Raw genomic sequence first — 19,895 nt, forward strand, 5'->3', positions numbered from 1 at the left:
CATGTAAATACTGAGCATCAGGTCTACAATATCCCTCTAAAACCATTAGATTTACCCGTGTAAACAAGCATGCTTCAATAGCAAGTTGGAAATCGAGACAAATTTTAAATCACACTGTGTTACCCTACTTTTGTATGGTTAAATATGAATCTTGCCATATAGGCAGCTGATAAAGATGATTATCATCAATCAAGTCTCAATAGCTTTAGAGCACGATCTTGCTTATAGTAATTATAAAAATTTAAACCGAATAATATAATAAACCTAACCTAGCTCTATGAAAGCAAAAAAAAAAAAAAAAAGTGAGATTAAATTAATGAGAAACACTTTCGGGTTTACTCAACAACAATCATTTGGTCTCTGGCAGGGCCAACACCGACCCATCTAATAGGAACCTTAATGAAGTCCTCAATAAACTTAAGGTAGCTCTGAGCTTCCTTGGGAAGTTCATCAAAAGTGCGAGCCTTAGAAGTATGAGCCTTCCAGCCAGGGAAAGTCTCATAGACAACCTCGACCTTTTCCAAAATGTTCAAGTCCTCAGGCATAGACTCCAAGACCTTACCATTGTACTTGTAGGCAACAGCAACATTAATCTCCAAAAGATCGTCCAAAATGTCGAGCTTGGTAATGTTGAGATGAGTGTAACCATTAATCAAGGTTGAGTACTTGAGAACAACAAGATCGAGCCAGCCGCATCTGCGCTTGCGGCCAGTGGTGACACCATACTCGTGGCCAACATTCTGAAGATGCTCGCCAATTTCGTTAAGCTGCTCGGTGGGGAAAGGACCGGCACCAACACGGGTAGTGTAGGCCTTGACAACACCATAAATCTCATTAATCTTATGGGGTGGAATACCCAAACCAGTGCAGACACCACCAATGGCAGTGTTGGAGGAGGTAACATAAGGGTAAGTACCAAAATCAAGATCAAGCATGAGAGCATTAGCACCCTCAACAAGGACCTTCTTCTTTTCATCAAAAGCCTTGTTAATGAAAGGAACATTGTCGACGACAAAGGGGCGGATCTTATCGGCGTACTCCTTGTAACGGGCAACCTCGGCATCAATGTCATACTCAAAAAAGCCATAACGTTTATGACGGCCAGCAACAAGTTTTCTGAACTTGGTCTCGAATTCCTCCCAAGCACCTTCTTCCTGAGAAACAAGGTGATGAACACGGAGGCCGGAACGGGAGGCCTTGGTAGAGTAAGCTGGGCCGATACCCTTTCTAGTGGTACCAATAGCCTTGTTTGCTGTAGAAAGTTCAGCTTCTCTCAGGCCATCAACAATCTGATGAAAGTCAAAAACCAGTTGAGCACGGGAAGAAAGGAAAAGTCTACCGGTAGTATCAAGGCCCTTTTTTTGAATATTTTCAAGTTCCTGGAAAAAGGAAGGAATGTGAACAACGACACCAGTGCCAACAATGTTGATACAGTTAGGGTTGATAAGGCCAGAAGGCAGCATATGGAAATCAAAGGTCTTGCCGTCGACGACAATGGTGTGACCAGCATTGTTGCCACCTTGGCAGCGGGCGCAGACGTCAATGTCGTCACAGAGAAGATCGACAAGCTTTCCCTTGCCTTCGTCACCCCATTGGGCTCCCAAGACAACGTTAGCCATTGTTAATGATTAATGATATTTAAGTGTGTTAGCTGGTGCAAGTCGATTTGAAGCAATGGACAAGAAAGGAATAATAATAAACAAAAGAAAAAAAAAAGCTTAGGGTATTCTAAAAGAGTTATTCTTGATAAAAGAATAACTACTGCTAGATAGAAACTGTGGAGAAGTGTAGTAGTCGGTTGACTGGAGGGGGGCGTCCAGTAGGAGAGAAAAAGTCTTTTTGGGGGGTGGCCAGCTATTTAAAGGATTTTTTTTTTTTGAGGGTTAAGTTTTATGTGGGTTAGGGTAATTAAATGAGGGTTGGCACTGGTTGCTGCTTATAAGCAATGTTTACAGATACAAACGGGCAGCGCCGCCATTGGTTTGAAGTGGATTTCAGTTAACTATTAGCTTAGCATTTAATATATATATTTATATATACAGCCACGATAGATAAATAAATAAATTATAAAGAACACACACAAAAAATATATATATATATATATATATATATATTGAGCTACTAATTAAAAAAAATAACATAAAAAGAGGTTTTTAAAAGCCTCAGACAAAAATTTTTTGAAAAAACCAGAATTATCAAACTTCTAACTGAAGTCTTTTTATCATAATAATTATTAAAAGTCATTTATTTCCATATATATAATAATTTTATTTTTTTATTTTTATTAATAATAATAACTTGATCAAGAAAAAAAAAAAAAAAAAAAAAAAAAATAGCTCCACTCATACTGTTACTTCAGCCACCCGCGGCTTGTCCACCGGAAAGAGGAGTGGGAGAGCGAGAAGAAAAAATTTTTTTTTTTTTTTCGCTGATTCTCCCAACAAAGATGGAAAAACCAGGAAGACCTCTCAACCAATAATCACTCGGTAAATGGTTTCTCGGAGGTCTTACCCCCACTGTTTCTTTTTTTTTTTTTTTTTTCTTCAATGAGTCACACGAATTCTTCAGGGTCACTATGAGTATTTCTGAAGAATCTTTTCTTTTCTAGGAATCCAAAATTGTTTAAAAATCACATGAAAAAAAAAAAACTAAACATGTAGGATATTTGATGAAGAAAAAAAATTTCATAATTTTTCTCACACCTATTCTATTAGCAGTTGAACAACCCTGGTGTGAAAATTGACTTCAAAATCTCACGATATACAGTCATGCTTTGTTAACCAGCTTGGCTACAAAATCAATGCACTTAAAGATGTTTATTGATTACAGTTTTTTTTTTTTTTGTATACTTTCTTTTGCTTTTATAGTAAATTTATAAAATTGAGTCAAATTTAAAGACAAGTGAAAACAAGTTGGATAGTTAAGATCTTTGATACCCCCTTGTTTCTTGTAAGCTGGCATTAGAACATATTTTAAGACTTTTTTGAGATATAGATGTCCATTTCAAGTGGTGCATTTATTGTAAAAAAGGAATGATGTAGTAGGAGCGAAAAGAATCGCCTTGATGCTGAGGTTATATACTTTTATAATCATTGATTAAAAACCAATGACTTTTTTTTTTTTTTTTTTTTGTTTTTATATTTTTGACCCTAATAATACATAAATTTATTCTATAAATAAAATATTTTGTTAATGAAGGACAAACTTTTGTTTTGAAATGCTAAACCAATTATCATTATATTTGTGCTTCTTGCTATTAGCAAGTACAAGTATTGATGCTTCATAACAAAAATTGTAATAAAACTTTCAAAAATTTCAAACAAGTATTATTTACTTTACGGATAAGGTACATTTAATTAAATGTCAGTACATTAATGAAATAACATTTAAAAATATATATGTATTTATTATTATATAAACTAATCTTGATTCATTATATAAAAATTGTTACCATTAAAGCATTATTAAAATTTATTTTTGTGCTTTTGATTTTGATTTTGATTTTGATTTTGATTTTGATTTTGATTTTGATTTTGATTTTGATTTTGATTTTGATTTTGATTTTGATTTTGGTAGTAGCAATGCCAATATTATTACAAATAAACATATATATATTACTAATCCAATTGTGTACTTGTCACACCAAACACTCAAGTCTAAAAACTCTATTTTAAAAAAACAAAACTCCCCGGTCAACTCAACATCGTATGCTTAGAATTTGAAGATTTTTCTCAACAATTGTGATTCAAACAAATAAAAATTTAAGAAAAAGTTAAAAAAAATGTCAAAAAGATATGCGAATTCTGTGGATCGAACACAGGACCTCCAGATTACTTAGACTGAAGTTATTTCTTCAGTCTGGCGCTCTCCCAACTGAGCTAAATCCGCAAACTTGAATATAATGAAGTCATAATACCATAGGAACCCACATTTATATAAATTTAAGATTAAAAAACCAATAATCTTGTGTTCAAGGTGGAAAAACATGTTTGTACATTAAATAATTTTATTTCTTTTGACCGTAAAATATACTAGGTTCAACTATGAGTACTCCCTGATGTCTCCCATCTCTGAGGGGAGTTCATTAGAGAACCCACCTCAGACTTCCTTCGCCAACAGGAAAATACATTCTTTCACTCAGTCTAATTAGCCTGTAAATAACATCTAAGAATATTTATGTTAAAAAAAACGACTAAGAAATATTCAGGCCTCTGTTAGGTGAAAATGATTTGGGTCGATTTGGGGCCAACAAATTAGTTCTTTTTGTTCCTTGTAAGCTGGCACCTGGGAATATTTTGAGGTTTTTGAAGATGTAAACTTTTGAGTCAAATTAAAATTTTATTATCGAAACCGAAAGTTATATATATATATATAGTATAAGTAAAAAGAATTGCATTGATGCTGATGTAACATACTCCTAAATAATATTGAATAAAAACAATGATTATTGTATAAAAAGAGCATATAAGCTTCTTGAATCTGACCAACCAAGTAAATATGAATATGAATGAATACAAATAAAAATTTAAATTTTTTAAAATCTAAGGATATATATTTTTTAAAACACAAAAAATTGACAAAATTAACAATAACAAAATTATAAGAAATCAAACTATTTTTTTTTAGTTCTTTAAGACATTTCGTAAACAACACCAACCTTAGGAGCGTTGCAAATGATGCCCATGATGATACCGGCAATAAGACCAGCGCAAGGAACAGTAAGGAACCAGCCCATGTAGGACCAGGCAACCATGCGCCAGTTGACAGCCTTGACATCACCATTGCACAGACCAACAAAGACAACGGCACCGACTAAGCATTGGGTGGTAGAAACGGGAAGAGAAAGACGAGTAGCAAAGACGACAGTAATGGCAGCACCGAGTTCCATGTTGAAACCACGGGAAGGAGACTGGAGAGTAAGCTTGTTACCCAAGTTTCTCATAAGGTTGTAACCATAAGTCCAGAGACCGATACAAAGGGCAGCAGCAGTGTAACACAAGACCCAAACAGGGACTTCAGCCTTTCTACCAGAAGTATTGGTAGACCAAACAAGGTAGATAGTAGAAAGAGGACCAGCAGCGTTGGAAATATCGTTGGCACCGTGGGCAAAAGAAGCAGTACCGGCAGTAAGACCTTGGAGAAGAGAGAAAAGATGCTCAGTCTTGTTGTCATATTTCTTAGCACGAGCATGCATGTCCTGGACATTCTTACCAAGGAAGGAAGTATCATTACGCTGGTGGTTAACGACATCCTGACGAACACCATTAGTGAGGGCGAGCCAAACCAAACGAGGCCAATACTTGGGAGTCTTAACCATGATCATGAAGTTTTCCTTGCGGATCATGTCAAAGCGGATGGGCTTCTCAGTAGGATTGGTTTCAACACCCTCAATTGAAGTAGAAATAGCACCCTTGGTTTCAAGGTCATCGGAGTCATGAGATTCAGAGCGGGTTTCAATCAATTTAGGATCAACACCGGCAAGACCGCTGTCAATAGCATTTTCATATTCTTCGCGAGTTCTGTTACCCTCGTAGTAGTCAATAACAATCTGAACCTTGTGGCCTTCAGGGATAGGAGGAACTTCACCACGTTTCCAAAGAAGAGGACCAAGGAAAACATGGTAAGTCTTAAGAGTCCAGTCTTCAAGAACAAGCTTTCTGTAAAGGTAAGGATACCAAAAGATGGCATAAAGAAGAATGGCACCACCGGCACCACCAAAGATAGCACCGAGAACTTGGCCATCAGAGAGATTGTCAAGCTTAAGATTAGGAGCACCCTTCCAAACAATAACCATGATAAGAACACCAGCAGTAAGGGCACAGTAAAAGGGAATAGCGAAAAGAGCACGCTTGAGAGAGTTCTTGCGTTCGAGAATAAGGTACTTTGTAATAAGGAAAGTAACGGCAGCAAAACCACCAGAAATCATTGGAGCAATGAACCAAGAAGCAACAATCTTGGCGAAACCGTTCCAACCCCAGTGAATATTATTAGCACCAACGGCAGCAATACCGGCACCAATAATACCGCCGACAATTGAGTGGGTAGTGGAGACGGGAGCACCAAGCTTGGTAGCAAGGGTAAGCCAGAGAGAAGATCCAACGAGAGCACAGGCCATAGTAAGCATGAGGCCAGCAGGAGCATTGTCAAAGAGAGCGACATCGATAATTTTGTTTCTAATGGTATCGGAGACACGAGCACCAGCGAGGGTGGCACCTAAAAACTCACAAATTGCGGCGATAATCATGGCTTGCGGGTAGGTCAAGGCACGGGAAGAGACCGATGTAGCGAAGGAGTTGGCGACATCGTTGGCACCGATATTCCAGGCGTCCAGGAAGGCAAACATCATGCCGATGGCAAAGATGTAGTCGAATTGATGAAGAGCCATTGCGAGTGTTCTTCTGTATGATAAGTGATAATTAGAGTCTGATTGATAGAGCCTGCTGTCAAGGAGAGAAGGAGGAAGAGGAGAGAAAAAAAAAAGCAGTGAATAAAAGGCTTTGAAGATCTAGTTAGAAAAGATCAGAAAGCTTAAGTATTGGTGAGTAAGGTAGGAAAGAGGTGTTTATTGATGGAGATATTTAGAATAGAGAAAGATAGAAAAAAAAAAAAGAGACATTCGAAGGGCAGGACCTAGTCTTTTTATATCAAAAATCCAACATTAGGTTTCCCAGGCAGAAGATTAGTCTCCTAAAGAAGAGGGACTCTAAGTCTCGGCACTTGATGCTGACGACGACACTGCGCTGAGTCCTGCTTGTTGCTCCCAACCCTGCGCATTGCTCTGATGTGACTACAAATATTTCCTACTACTACTACTGCTGCTGCTGCTGCTGCTAAAAAGTAAAAAAAAATAAAAATAAAAAAAAAAAGTTTTGATTTCATTGTAGAATTTTACGCTACAGAGCTTGTCCGAGCCAAGACTCATGATGGTGGGTGTAGACACTATGAAAAGCCAATGTATTTTTGTGTATGTGTGTGTGTGATGTAAAAATTCATTCTGGCCAAGACTTGAGATTTCTTAGCTGACGAAAACATATTACAATAGGCTCTTTGGTGCTTTTTTCTTTTTTTTTTTTTTTATCAAGTCGCCAAGAACCTATTTTCGGTTGTAAGTGAAGATCCCAGTTTTGAATCAGAAAAAAAAAATATTAAATAAAAAAAAAGAAAAAGAAAAAGAAAATCAGTTATATTGGCTGTTTGGGTTGACAAGTGTTTGGTTTAAAAATTAAAGTCTTCGAGATATTATCGAGTATTATTATTATTATTATTATTATTATTATGGGAGGTTTTATATGATGTTGAGGGGAACTCACCACATAATATGGCAGCTACCGGCTTTTTCAACAACAGTCGAATTTTTCAAGCCCAAAAAGTCTTCTCTCCTCCAAAATTTCCCCATCTTTTTGATAACCCTTTAACAATACCGTCGGCATGAAAAAAAAAAAAGAAATAACCTCTTATATGAAGGGTACGTAGAAATAGTATTCAAATATACTAACTCATAGCACGAGGGGGAAAGTCTACCGATACAAAACCGAATATATATGATCTCATCATCACCCTTCAACCAACCACCCACCGAGTCCCGTGTGTGTGCAAGCTATGGGCACATAGCAAACCGCCAGAATTTCTTTTTTTTAAGCTTAGTTTTTAATTCTGTAGACGCCAGCCTTACGCATATCGACTTTGGTGCTTCATAGTAACTTTAAATTGCTACATAGTACCTACTCAATTTGAAAAAAAAAAAAAAAAAAAAAAAAATTTGACCTCTTTCTCTTTTAATTGTAAATCGTGATATATATCCAAACATTTTTGAAAATTTTTTTATTGTATTAATAAATAAGTTAATTCTTTAAAAAAAATGAACCAAAAAAATAATAAAACAGAAAAAGTTTTTTTTTTGAAATTTCAAAATGTTGTTTTGTAGAGATATGCACTGTTTGATTAAAGTCGGACCATATATTGATGGTTATTTAACACCTTATTTTATCACTAGTGGTACCGCCATTAGTACTTATTCCCCCATATTCACATTAAAAGCTATGCCCCCACCCACCAGACTTTCAATGTTTTTCCCAAAGTAAATATCGATGCTTAAAGGGGTGGCTTGGGGTTAACATAATTATGATTATAATCATGTTGTTGAAACCTTCAAAGTATATTCATAACATGTTTTCTATATTCTTAATGCTTGAACCAGCACGTGGAAATTCATTAAGAATTGTATATGACAAATTACAAATTTTATAACCAAACTGTTATGTACTCTAATGCTTGAGGAGAGCAAAAAAAAAATAAATAAATAAATAAATACTGGTATATGATTTTAGATTATTAAATTACTAAGAAAACAAAATGATAACCAATCAAACAACATTTCTAATATATGTTCTCAATATAATAGCCTTAATATAAGTGAATACTACTTACTAAACCTTTATATTCAATGTTTAATCATTTACAAAAATCCACTTTTCAAATAGTTTCTTGTATTAAAATTTTTTTTCTTTATCATTGATATAATTATTATTATTTACACCACTAGGGCTTCTAATTTGACTAGATCAGGAAAGGAGTCGCGTGTGCAATTAAGCAACAAGAAAGTTTGACAAATGAAAATACAAGAAAAACAAAAAAACAAACAAAAGCAGCCATTATTTTTAATGAACATATTTGGACAGACTCTTCAATTTTTATTTTTACTTTTTCAATTCTTTATGTAAAATGTTGCTAAGTGGATTAATGAAAAAAAACGGCTTTTTAATTTTGTAAAAATGAAGGAATAAAGAACGCTTGGGATAGGTCTTTGGGAAGCCAAAAAAAAAAAAAGAAAACAAAAAAAAAGGGGGTTACAAGATAACCCAAGCAAAATATTTGAGCTTAACGTTTGAATTCCCAAGGTTCCTAAGAAAAATAAAAAGACAAAAAAGAGAAAAATAAGTCAAAAACTAGTTATAATTTGTGTTGTGAACCCTGGTTTTTTTTTTTTTTTAATTTTTTTTAAAAAAAAAAAACCTTTTGTTTTTATAAGTCTTTTTCAGATTTTGTGTGGAGATGTTTGACCAAAAGTATTTGGGGAAACTTATCTTATCACTAAAATCTAAACATCTAAATATCAAAGATTTTTTTATTTTAATTTTAAAAAATTGTTACATTACAAATATACTATTTATCTCTCTACCAAACTGTTTATATTTTATTTCAATATTTAGCCAGGTGTGAAGGCCTGGATGGCCTCTGATTATTCACCGTTTGGAATTTATGTTTGGTGTAGTTGTTCACAAGCGCCTAATGACATGATAGTGTTGAGAATGTGTGGAGAAAAAAGCAACCATAACCTAACACATTCAGAAGTTACTGATCAGTGATCATGATCAAAAATTATTTTGGCCTGCTGGGGATTGAGTCCATAACATGGCTAGCTAAAGATTTATTACTGCTATTATTGATTTAACTTAAAGCAATGATCATTGGGATAACATCAGTGCATTTCGAGGAGGAATTAAGCAGAACGAAGATAGTAAATTTCAAGCGATAAGATTCACGTGATCAAAAAATCCTTAATAGTGGCACTTTGAAGACATTTTTATCCTTCAACCTGAAGTTTTTTTTTTCTCTCTTTAAAAAGTTTTCATGAACCTTTTCCAAGAAAAACAGTTAAAAAAATTGGCAATTTTATTAATTTTTTATTAATTTTATTAATTTTGTATTTTATTTTAAAAATTTTTTTTTTCAAAAAAACTCAAAGAATAGATCTTCTTAAGGAGGTTTAGAAACCTCTATTTTGTTTTTTTCTGTGAACCGTGTCCTGAAAAAAAAATTTTTTTTTTTTAGCTTTAAGTCTTTGTTATGAATGAATAAAGTCTTGGCTCAGTTATTTCTTCATTCAATTTTATTTGTTTAAGCCAATTTTTTTTTTTTTTTTTTGCTCTGAAAAAAAAAAAGAGGAGATCGAAACAACCATTTCTTTCCAATACTGATTTGCTAGTTCAGGTTATTCAAAATAAAATAGGTTTTATTTTATTTCAATTATATTCTAATTTTTATTTCCACAATATTTAAAATCTCTAATGGTTCTGTTTAAAGTTTAAACAGAAATTGCTATGCGGATATGTTTAAATCGGAGGCGACTTTATCAAGTTGTAATTGCAAGTTTAGTGAGAATAAAATCAAAGGTCGAGAGATCTGATGGACCACTGATAACATTTCTTGGACCCCATGTGCGTCGAGATCAATTTTTCATTGGTTAAAATACTACAATTAAGGTGATAATGCATACGGCTTGGCATCTTGATAAACGCACGAGAAAAGGAAAAAAAAAATAAAAAAAATAAAACATATTGGCAATTATTATAATAATTATTGAGTAAAAAAATATTCAACCACCATTAAATGTAAAAGTTTCTGCTGCTTGATTTTTTTTCTTGCGTAAAAACTTGTTTTCATGCAAGTCCCAAGTACAATAAAAAAATATCAATTTTTAGTATTCAGAGCCGCATATTTAACTAGCTGACGTAATATAACATTCTAATTTAAGTAACTGCGGCTCAAAAACATTGGTTCCCTTTTATTTTTCAAATATTCAAATGCTCAAAATGGCTTGACATTTTGGACAAAAGAAGTGTCAATTGAAATATCGGGCTACCAAATGCTATTATTATGTTGAGTTCATCGTCATCGTCATCATCATCATCTTTAGCATTAGCATTAGCATTAGCACTAGTTTAAAATTAAATATTCCAATTAAGTGAATAGTCTTACGATCATCATCACCAAACTATTGGCTAAAGAGTGATAAAACGAAAGAGCATTTTTTAGCATATTTTTTGTCTAAATAAATCAGACAACATTATCATGAATGATTTTCTAATTATATAAATTGATTTTTTTTTAATTTAAAGAGATTCTCTAATATTATCACAAAAAAAATAAAAATAAACGTTTAAACCCGAAGAACGATTTTACTATTGCACGGAGGTTCCCTTTTTTTTTTTTTTTTTTTTTTTCGACATTGAAACAAAATTTAACGGTTGTTTTAAATAAATAAAGGCACACAAAATATTTCAAACTTTAAGTAAATATGGCACCTATTTTTAAATTTGTAATTTTTTTTTATTAAGGCAATGTATTTTTGAAAAAAAAATAAAGTTAAAAAATTTTTCATTTCATCACTTGAAAAAAAAAAAAAAAAAAAGGAATTGAAAAAATTTTTCATCTTTTCTTGCTCTGAAATTTGGTTTCTGCATCAAGTCTAGAAGCCTTTTATTTTTTTTTAAAAAAAAAAAAAACTTCCAAGCCAAGCCTCAGTGGGGATTTTTTCCCTTAAAGTAAATGAGAAGGGAGGGGAAATAGAAGTTTAAATGAAGCCTTAAAGACACCTCTAAAGTTGAGTAAAAAGCCACTTGCTGGTCCCGTTAACGGAATAATATGGAGAAATACTTAAACGCAATGGCAACTGAAATTTGTCAGGGGGGGGGGGAAGTAAGAAGTGGTGGCATTGTAATAAAAAAAAAACAGTTTTTTCATTTTATTTTATTTTTTTTGTTTTTTTTGATACTCGAGTGTAACGGTCAAAAAAAACCAAAAAAAAAAAAAACTGAAGATCAAATGGCAAAGGCGTAATGGGGGAACGTGGGTTTTGTATCAAGAAGAAATAAACTTCCCCAGAAAATGGCAAGTGCTTACCCACGTGTGTCAAAACATTGGTCCCTAAGCTTTCCAACGGTTTTACAATGTAATGTCATACAATTTGATGATTAACAATTGTTTTTTTTTTTTTTTTTTTTTTTGACTATATGGAACAAATTTATATTAATTAATTGATTTTTATAGAAACATTATCACCATTTCTATTTCCATTTATTATGGCTTGATAAAAATTCTTCTATGTGATGCTTCTATTTGGTTACAATTTTTTTTTTTCAGGCAATTCTACGACCTTCTTTTGTTTTGAATGTCATCTCAACTGCCTGTTTTATTTCCCCTTCCTTTCCCTCAATTAATTTGCTATCAAACCATTTGAATCCCAAAAGTTTTCTTCGTTTTCTAAGCACAAGGGGGGAAATTCTTCCAAATTTCCAAAAAAAAAAGAATAGTGATTCATTATGCTAAGAAAAAAAAAAGCCAACCTCAAAGGCGCCTTGACGACCAAGTACGCCGTCTCTTCACGTTTTTAATTGACTCGAAAACAAATGCCAAAACAAAGTTTTCGAGGTTTGTATTGAGTTTCGGATAAACATGTGAAAATGAAATGCCAATGCTAATTCATTTATTTTTCATTATTATTAACATTTTTGATATACATTACAAATGGCTACTTTTTTAGTGACGGATGTTTGGATATTACAAAGCAAATAAATGATTTTTTGAAGTGTTCTACCTCAACTCTAAACAGGTTTTTTTTATTTGTTTTTAAATTCGAATTCAACGGATAAGGATAAGGAAAAAGAATAACTTTGTATTTTTTTTATGTTTAATCATTAAGCCGGCGGGGTAAAGTTGAAGAAGGAGAAAAAAAAAAAAAAAGAAAATCTTTGACGACATGAGTTTTACGAAGTTTCGTATCTTTAATTTAAAATTTTTTTTTTCTATCTATTTATCAATATTCATAAATACTATTATAGTAAAAGAACCACCTCCCCTCGAAAACGATAAAACTATTTATTTATTTATTTATTTTTTTACACTTTGCGGAGAGAAATCAGTCATGTTACTTGATATTTTTATCATTCAAGCTGATTCTCGCCAAGCTCAATCGAATTACTTTGCTGCTTTTGGGGGAGAAATAGAACGTACCTTTGTACGACAATCGATGCGTATACTTTCAATCTTTAACCAAGTTTTTTTTTTTTGAGTCAAGTGGGATGAAAAAAAAAAAAAGCCATTGTTAAAACTTTATACTTTTTCTAAATATCTTTTACATTTCATGCTCAAGTGATAAAGTGGAGTTTGCTTTCAGAAAAGGAAAAAAAAAAAAAAAAAAAAGAAAAAGAAAGAAAGCCCCACTGGGATGAGCAATTCAAATTTTTTCACCATCAAAAAGTTTATTTTTTTATATATTTTTTTCCCCCATTAGAAAAAACGGGATTTTATAGAATTATATAATAGACATTAAAGGAAAGAATTGTAGTTGGTCATAAGTCATTAGAAAAAAAAAAGACTAGCCAAATGTTTCTTAGTAACAATCAATGTCCTAAAACATTGGCAAGTGAAAATAGTTATTATAAAACTAAACATCAAAAGTGAGGAGAAATTCATATCAAAAAGAGTGGCATGCAAACAAAAAAAGAACGTAGTATGAAAATAGCAAATTTTCAAGTAGTATTTGTGAGAAAGAAAAAAAAACGAGGAGGTTCCAGACCCCACTGTGTGACTTTTAAAAGTTGTCGGGTAACGAACGATGCAGTAATTAAGGTAAACAACTCCATGTTGGTGATCGAAAACACAAACAAGTGGCGTTGAGAAAAACACAAAAAAACACAAAAAAACAAAAAAAAAACAGAACAAAAAAAAGTCTATCAATCTAGAGTATGCAAAAGAAAAACGTGTAAAGGTTTTTTTTTTTTTTTAATTTACTTTATGCTTGCGAGCCACCAACACCAGCAGTGAACGCTAAGCACCAAGTCAAACTAGCACCTCCATCAAGATTAGACGTTTGGAAGTTATTGTCTGAAAAAAAGTTGTAGGCAGATTTTGGGTCAAACAAAGCCTGGTTAAGTCTCAAAATACCTAACCAACCAGAATTGAGGGAAGGCACAACACTACTCAACAATTGATCCCACTCTTGCTGAACAAACGTGGGAGTACGGAAGTAGGAAGAAATAGGAGTAATAGGAAGCATATGGATACCCTGAATGTATTCCAAGTTCCCACCAAAGTAAGTAGTGTGATGAAGCTTGTTCTCAAAAGTAATACCAGGAATCTTATTGCCAATAAAGGTACCGGGCTGAACAGAATTATCATTTTGCATCAAATAGTAATCGCCCATAGAACGTTTCATAACAGCAAGCATCAAGTCACCACGAGCCTCCATTGACTGATCATTAATAACTCTACCCCAAAGCTTCATGCCGTAAGCAAAGTTATAATCTTCAGAACTAGACTCCTGATCTTTACCATCGGCACTTGCAAACAAACCCTTGGCCCAAGAGTGACCACTATACCAATCAAAGTATCGGGAAACAGGAAAGTATGAATCACTTTTAGAAGGATTAGCAACATCACGGATAAGAGAATTGACCCAATCTTTATTTTCATTGGCCCAGTTACCACCAAAGTACTTGTCAACGTATCCAACAACAGCAGCAGCGTGAATAAAGTAGCCATAGTGGAAGTGATGGTCACTGTAAAGTGGAGAACCAAAATCAGCATTATTATCATTGTTTTTAAGAGAAGCAGAAGAAGTGATACCATGGTACAATGTGTCATAGAACAGAGGGTACATTTGCTTGTTATTGGTAAAGTTGCTAAACATTCCCTTCATTCTATCAAGTGTAACTTTGGTAGCATTCTGATCCTGAAGAATCTCATGAACAACAAGAAGAATATATGCAAACTTGTCCAAACCCTTGCCATTGAAGTAAGTTGAATCACCCATAATCTGAGCAGCCATATCTTGCTTGAGCTCTGCATTTGCAGCAGCAGCGATAAGACGGAGAGAATTGGCAGAATAAGAAAGACCCTTTCCAAAAGCAGAAGATTGGGTCCAGGGAAGGAACATAACTTGACGAGGAAGAGTATCGGTGAAATCAAAAGAGTTAGTCAAATACCCAGTCATTGAACCCTTGGTGGTGGAATCAATGCTGATATTGGCCGTCTTGCTAGCCATGGAAGAAACAAATCCTTGAACATGGTGAGGAAGAGCAAAGACAAGAGGATAACCGCTAGTAGATTTTCCTTCAGAAACATAGTTGATACCGTGGTTGGCAACGTTGTCGCTAACTAAAGATCCGTAAAGAGAAGCACCAGTGATGTACTTGCCGGCAGCAGCATCATAAACAGTTTTGTCTGTGTTTGGATTAGGTTCGTTGGCAATCTGAATGGTAACAGCATCGTTATTGGTACCGATAATGCTATTGGTGTTCCCATCAACAGTGAAGTCAAAAGTGCTACTAGAATTAGGAAGAGTAACATAAATGACCCAGGTAGCATCGTTACCCAAAATAACCTTATACTTTTTCATGTCATCGCGAACGCTGTGTTTTAGCTTGGCAACTGTCTTGATGCCAAGAGGACTTTGAATCTTGGGTGTAAGTTGACCATTATAAATAGCCGTGACAAAACCCATTCCTTGAGCAAGAGGGAAATCAATCTTGCCGTTACCACTGACAATACTGGAGAGAGCAGAAAGCGTATCCATGTTGGTAACCTTGAGTGACATATTGTCCTTGGTGAACTGGCTAGCTCCGATGACAAATGAGTTGTAACCGACAGGATTGACAAAGTACTCAGCAGCATTAGTCTTTGAGTTAGTAGGACCAAATACCTAAACAGTTAGTAAATAAAGTTAAACTTAGCATAAAAAAAAAAAACACAGAAACTTACTCTTTGACTAGAGCTGGTATAAGAAACAGCAAGACCTTGGAAATCAGTGTTTTTGGTATAAGAAACCTTGTATGGTAAACAGTAGACTGGCTGGGTCTGATCATCAATAATCATATTTGAATAGAACTTGTTTGTGTGGATAGGACCAGAGCTATCAACTCCGCCAGGGAGAGTGACAGAGGTCAATTTGTTTCGAGCAAAAACGGAGGGAGGAGAGTTGACTGAAATAGACTGGAAGATGTCCTGATTTGAAAAGTATCCACCGGGGACAAGAGACGAAAGAGCAGGACTAAGGGAAGTAGATTGGGCTGGTTGCTCGCTGCTGGAGCTTGCTTGTCCGGACTGAGAAAGGACGGTAGCAGAGCTAGAGACGACAGGACTGGTTGAAACAGAAGTTGCAACTACAGAGCTGGCAGCTGGGGAGCTGTAAGACACTGAAGAGGCAACAACACTAGTTGATTCAACAGAACTGGAGACAACGGGGGAAAATGCAACAGAAGTTGCAATTACAGAGCTAGAAGGTGCAATGCTGGAGACAACAGAGCTAGAGATCTCTGAGCTAACGACAGCACTGCTAGTAACTTGAGGGATAAAACTCGCTGTTGAAGAATCTTGTGAGGTGGCAGTAGGATTGGCAAGCGCAAAGACTGGGGTAGTGTAGACGCTAGTATCAGAGGGAGAAGATACTAAAGTAGAGCTAGGTGAAGTTGAAGGGGTTCCAGCAGCTTCACTAAGAGAGGTGACAATTGGGTAAACGGCTTTAGGGAGAGAGTAGCTGGATGCATGGATTGAACTGAGGAAAATATTGTCTTGAAGTTTGGTCTTAGCAGGCTCAACCTTATTTGGTTCAACGTAGGTAATAGTTGTAACAACAGTTGTTTGCGGAGCAGTAACGCGAACTGTTTTTGCTGTGTAAATGATTTCTGTTTCTTGGACAGTTTTCTGGACGACTTGATATACAACAGGAGCAGTGACAGTAACATAGTATTCTGCTGGAGACTCTTCACTGACATACTCGACGACAGCTTGGGGTGTAACATAAACGACTGCAGCGTTGACAACATTTGAAAAGAAAGGGGCGGAAGCTACGGCCAGCGTAGCCAACGTTTTTAAACTGAAATGCATGCTTTATTTGTTTGTATGTGTAAACTAGTTGATATGTTATAATTGTGTGCGTTAAAAAAAAAAAAAATTCAATCGAGTTGAATAAAAGAAAAAATAGGCTGTAATTGAAGGAATGAAAAGTTGGCACTCGAACAAAAAAAAAAAGTGGAAAAAAAAAAAATTTAAAGGGAACGGAATTGAGTTACCAAAAGAAGTAAGAAAATTTAAAGGAAAGAAAAATTAAGGAAAGACTGAAAGAAACGAAAGGGTTTGATGATGATGAATAGCCATGAGGGGGAAAAAAAAAGAAGAAGAAAAAAAATTTTCAAAAAAAATGAAGAGGGAGCCACAATGATATTTATATCATTTGGAAATTTTGGGAAGCGATCTTTGTTTAATTTCTTTTAAGAGTAGTTTTTTTTATATATACAAGATGATAATAAATGTAAATTAACTATTTTATTTTTATTTATTTTTTTTCAAGCTAAGAAGAAGGAGGGTTTCTGAAAATAATTTTGAGGGTGCAAATGTGTATTCTCATACACACAAAGAGCACATAAAAGGATTTTGACAGCTACTATTGGAGGCACAGCCGTGAGCTGGGCTACCAACAAAACATAAAGTTCAAAAAAAAAAAAAAATTGATTTTCGGTTAAAAGCATAAATCTCTTAATATTAAAGTAATAGAAACCTTATAAGAGGAGCTCAGAATAAATATTTTTTTTAAAAATAGTGATTTTTCTATCAAGTTTTTGTTGTTAGCTAGTATTTTTTTTTTTTTTGTAATTATACTGACTATGCCGGACCTGCTTAGTTTGATTGTGGCATAGAAGAAGTAAAAAATTGGGCTAAGGTTAACTTTTTTTTAAAAAAAAAAGAAAGTGTCTAATAACATTTATGCAAGGTACAAGGAAATGAACAAGCCCTATCAGGCATGCTCCTAAAAAAAATTATTATGCCCAGACAAGCCTTGTATTTTTTTTTTTTTTTTTCAATTGATATTAAATATGAAAAAAAAAATGAAAATAATACTGAGACTTTAGATAGAATTGCTTTGAGAAGTGTTTTATTTTTCAAAAATTTTTTATAGTCATTTGTCAAGAAAATAAAAACCATATAGTTCTACAGGTGATCATCTTTTTATTTTATTTATTTTTTTTTTTTTTCACTGTTGAAAGCATAATCCTTCATCGTCTTCTCCGCATTTTCTGATACAAACGCTCGATTAAAAAAAAAAAAAAAAAACAAAAAAAACGGTTGTGGAAAATCCGCGTGACAATAGTCACATCAATGTTTGACTTGTAAATATAGTTGAATTGATTTTTTTTTCATTTTCATTTTCATTTTCCTTTGTCGGTCTCGAGACTCTTTGTCTATCATTTGGTTAAATAAAAAAGAGTAATAATCAAATTATAACTTTTAATAACATTAAAATTTAACGATATTACAAAAGATTATACAAATATGATAATTTTTTTTCTTCCAAGAAATAGATGATTAAAGTCAAAATAAGGAAATTTCATTTAAATGAAAAAAAAAAAAAATTAAGACATTTTCATCAGCTGCATTCTTTTCCCCCGCAAAATGTTTTTATCCTGTTTTTTTTTTTTTTTTCATAATCAAATATATGAAGAAAAAAAATACATTGACTTGGATTATTACTACTTGTTTTGTATGTTGATATAAAAACAAGAAGCAACTGAGGTAAATTCCTTGTTTGTTCATGGCTGAAACTCGTCAATGTAAGTTGCAAACATATGGTCACGTGCCAAGGATTCAACAAGCGGTGTGTCAAAAAAAAAATACAAATAAACTATATACTTTAAAATATAATAAAAATTAATATATTAATCATATAATTTATTTTGTTTGCTATAATGAAAAAGTTAAAGAAAAAAAAAGGAAAATAATTGTGTCTTTAATAGTTGAGGTTTTGTTTGTAGGGAAAGTATTTTGCGAAATCTACAAAGAGAGAAGACCCTGTAAACAAAGACACTTTGAAGAGAAACATAAAACACATTCCTCTTGATCCTAACAAAAATTCCTTGTTAAAGACAAGTATATATGCAGTTATTGTTTGGTAGCGAAAGGAGTATCTCAAGTGTTTTAGCAGACATTTAAGGAATAAAGGAAGAAAGGTACTTTCAGTTAGCCAAGAATTTATCATTGACGATACTTTTAACCAAAAACCGCATAAAGCCTTGGAAATTTTTTTTTACTGAGATATCAAAGTTAGAAGAGCAGATTTACTTTTTTTTTTTTTTTTTTTTTATAAAAGTTGATCACCTAAAGGTGCTAGAATCTGATTTTAAGTTAAAAAGGTGGAAAAGAAAGTTATTAGCCATTAACCTTTTTTTATTTTATTTTATTTTATTTTATTTTATTTCAATTATTATAATTTTAAAATGAAATGGGCTTAGGCCAAGTTATTTCATGGAAGGAAATTTTTTTTTTTTTGGAAATTAAGGTAAAATAAAGTTATTTATTTTCAGGAAAGTGTTGCATATTATAACCATTAAAATAAAATCTATTTTTGTCTTCATTAAACCAAAAAAATAAAAAAAAAAATAACAAGATGAGCAGTTAACATACGCAAGACTTACCATAATATGTGCCTTACTAATTGGCTTTTTTTTTTTTTTTTTTTTTTTTTTTTAACAAATGCAAAGAGATGAGATGTTTGTTAAGTAGAAGAAGTATTATCTGATATTGATTATATTTCGACATCTTGTTTACGTGCAAGTACCTCATCACTCAATGAGTATTGTAATTACAATAAAGATAATAGCATGAAATTGTAAAGAGTTTTTTTTTTCTAGATTAATCAATTTGACTGTAGAAAATATTTTACTATTCAACTTTTTTTTTTTATTTCTTTTTTTTTTTTTAATTTAATTTAATTTTTTTTTTTTTTTTTTTGATCAGAAGAATTCTTCCTTTAGTAAATTTACTAATTTAATAACTAACGAAGTTCATGCATCAAACTTAATGAATAAATGAATGACTGAAATCTCTATGTGTCCTTTTTATATCTTTCTCATCTTCTTCTTCTTTTTTTAAGGCCAAAATTTTAAAATAATCTAATGAAATTATGGTAATCATGACCAATGAAAATACCAGGCGCCCTCCCTCTTTTTTTTTTTTTTTTTTTTTTTATATATATCTACAATAATAATAATTAAAAAAAAAAAAAAAAAGAAAAAAGTTATTAAAAAATTAAAAAAAGATCTGTGATTTCTGGTAAATGATAC

The 19,895-nt window shown here is 33.1% G+C and overlaps 3 protein-coding genes across 3 annotated transcripts; all 3 read right to left on the reverse strand.

Annotated features, from left to right (window-relative positions):
* Nucleotides 1–335: 335 nt before the first annotated feature.
* SAPINGB_P001937 (uncharacterized protein) lies at nucleotides 336–1,619 on the reverse strand (the record flags this gene model as incomplete). Its single annotated transcript, XM_031996657.1, has 1 exon — nucleotides 336–1,619. The coding sequence occupies one exon, from the start codon at nucleotides 1,617–1,619 to the stop codon at nucleotides 336–338; it is 1,284 nt and encodes a 427-aa protein (XP_031852548.1).
* Nucleotides 1,620–4,630: 3,011 nt separating this feature from the next.
* On the reverse strand, nucleotides 4,631–6,385 carry SAPINGB_P001938 (uncharacterized protein; the record flags this gene model as incomplete). Its single annotated transcript, XM_031996658.1, has 1 exon — nucleotides 4,631–6,385. One exon carries the CDS (start codon nucleotides 6,383–6,385, stop codon nucleotides 4,631–4,633), a length of 1,755 nt encoding a protein of 584 aa, XP_031852549.1.
* Nucleotides 6,386–13,573: 7,188 nt separating this feature from the next.
* SAPINGB_P001939 (uncharacterized protein) lies at nucleotides 13,574–16,665 on the reverse strand (the record flags this gene model as incomplete). The annotated part of the gene is made up of 2 exons (XM_031996659.1): nucleotides 13,574–15,481; nucleotides 15,541–16,665. The coding sequence occupies 2 exons, from the start codon at nucleotides 16,663–16,665 to the stop codon at nucleotides 13,574–13,576; spliced, it is 3,033 nt and encodes a 1,010-aa protein (XP_031852550.1).
* Between the last annotated feature and the right edge of the window lie 3,230 nt (nucleotides 16,666–19,895).

This window comes from Magnusiomyces paraingens (assembly GCF_902498895.1).
Source record: "Magnusiomyces paraingens strain CBS 517.90 genome assembly, contig: contig2, whole genome shotgun sequence".
NCBI classification, from domain to species: domain Eukaryota; kingdom Fungi; phylum Ascomycota; class Dipodascomycetes; order Dipodascales; family Dipodascaceae; genus Magnusiomyces; species Magnusiomyces paraingens.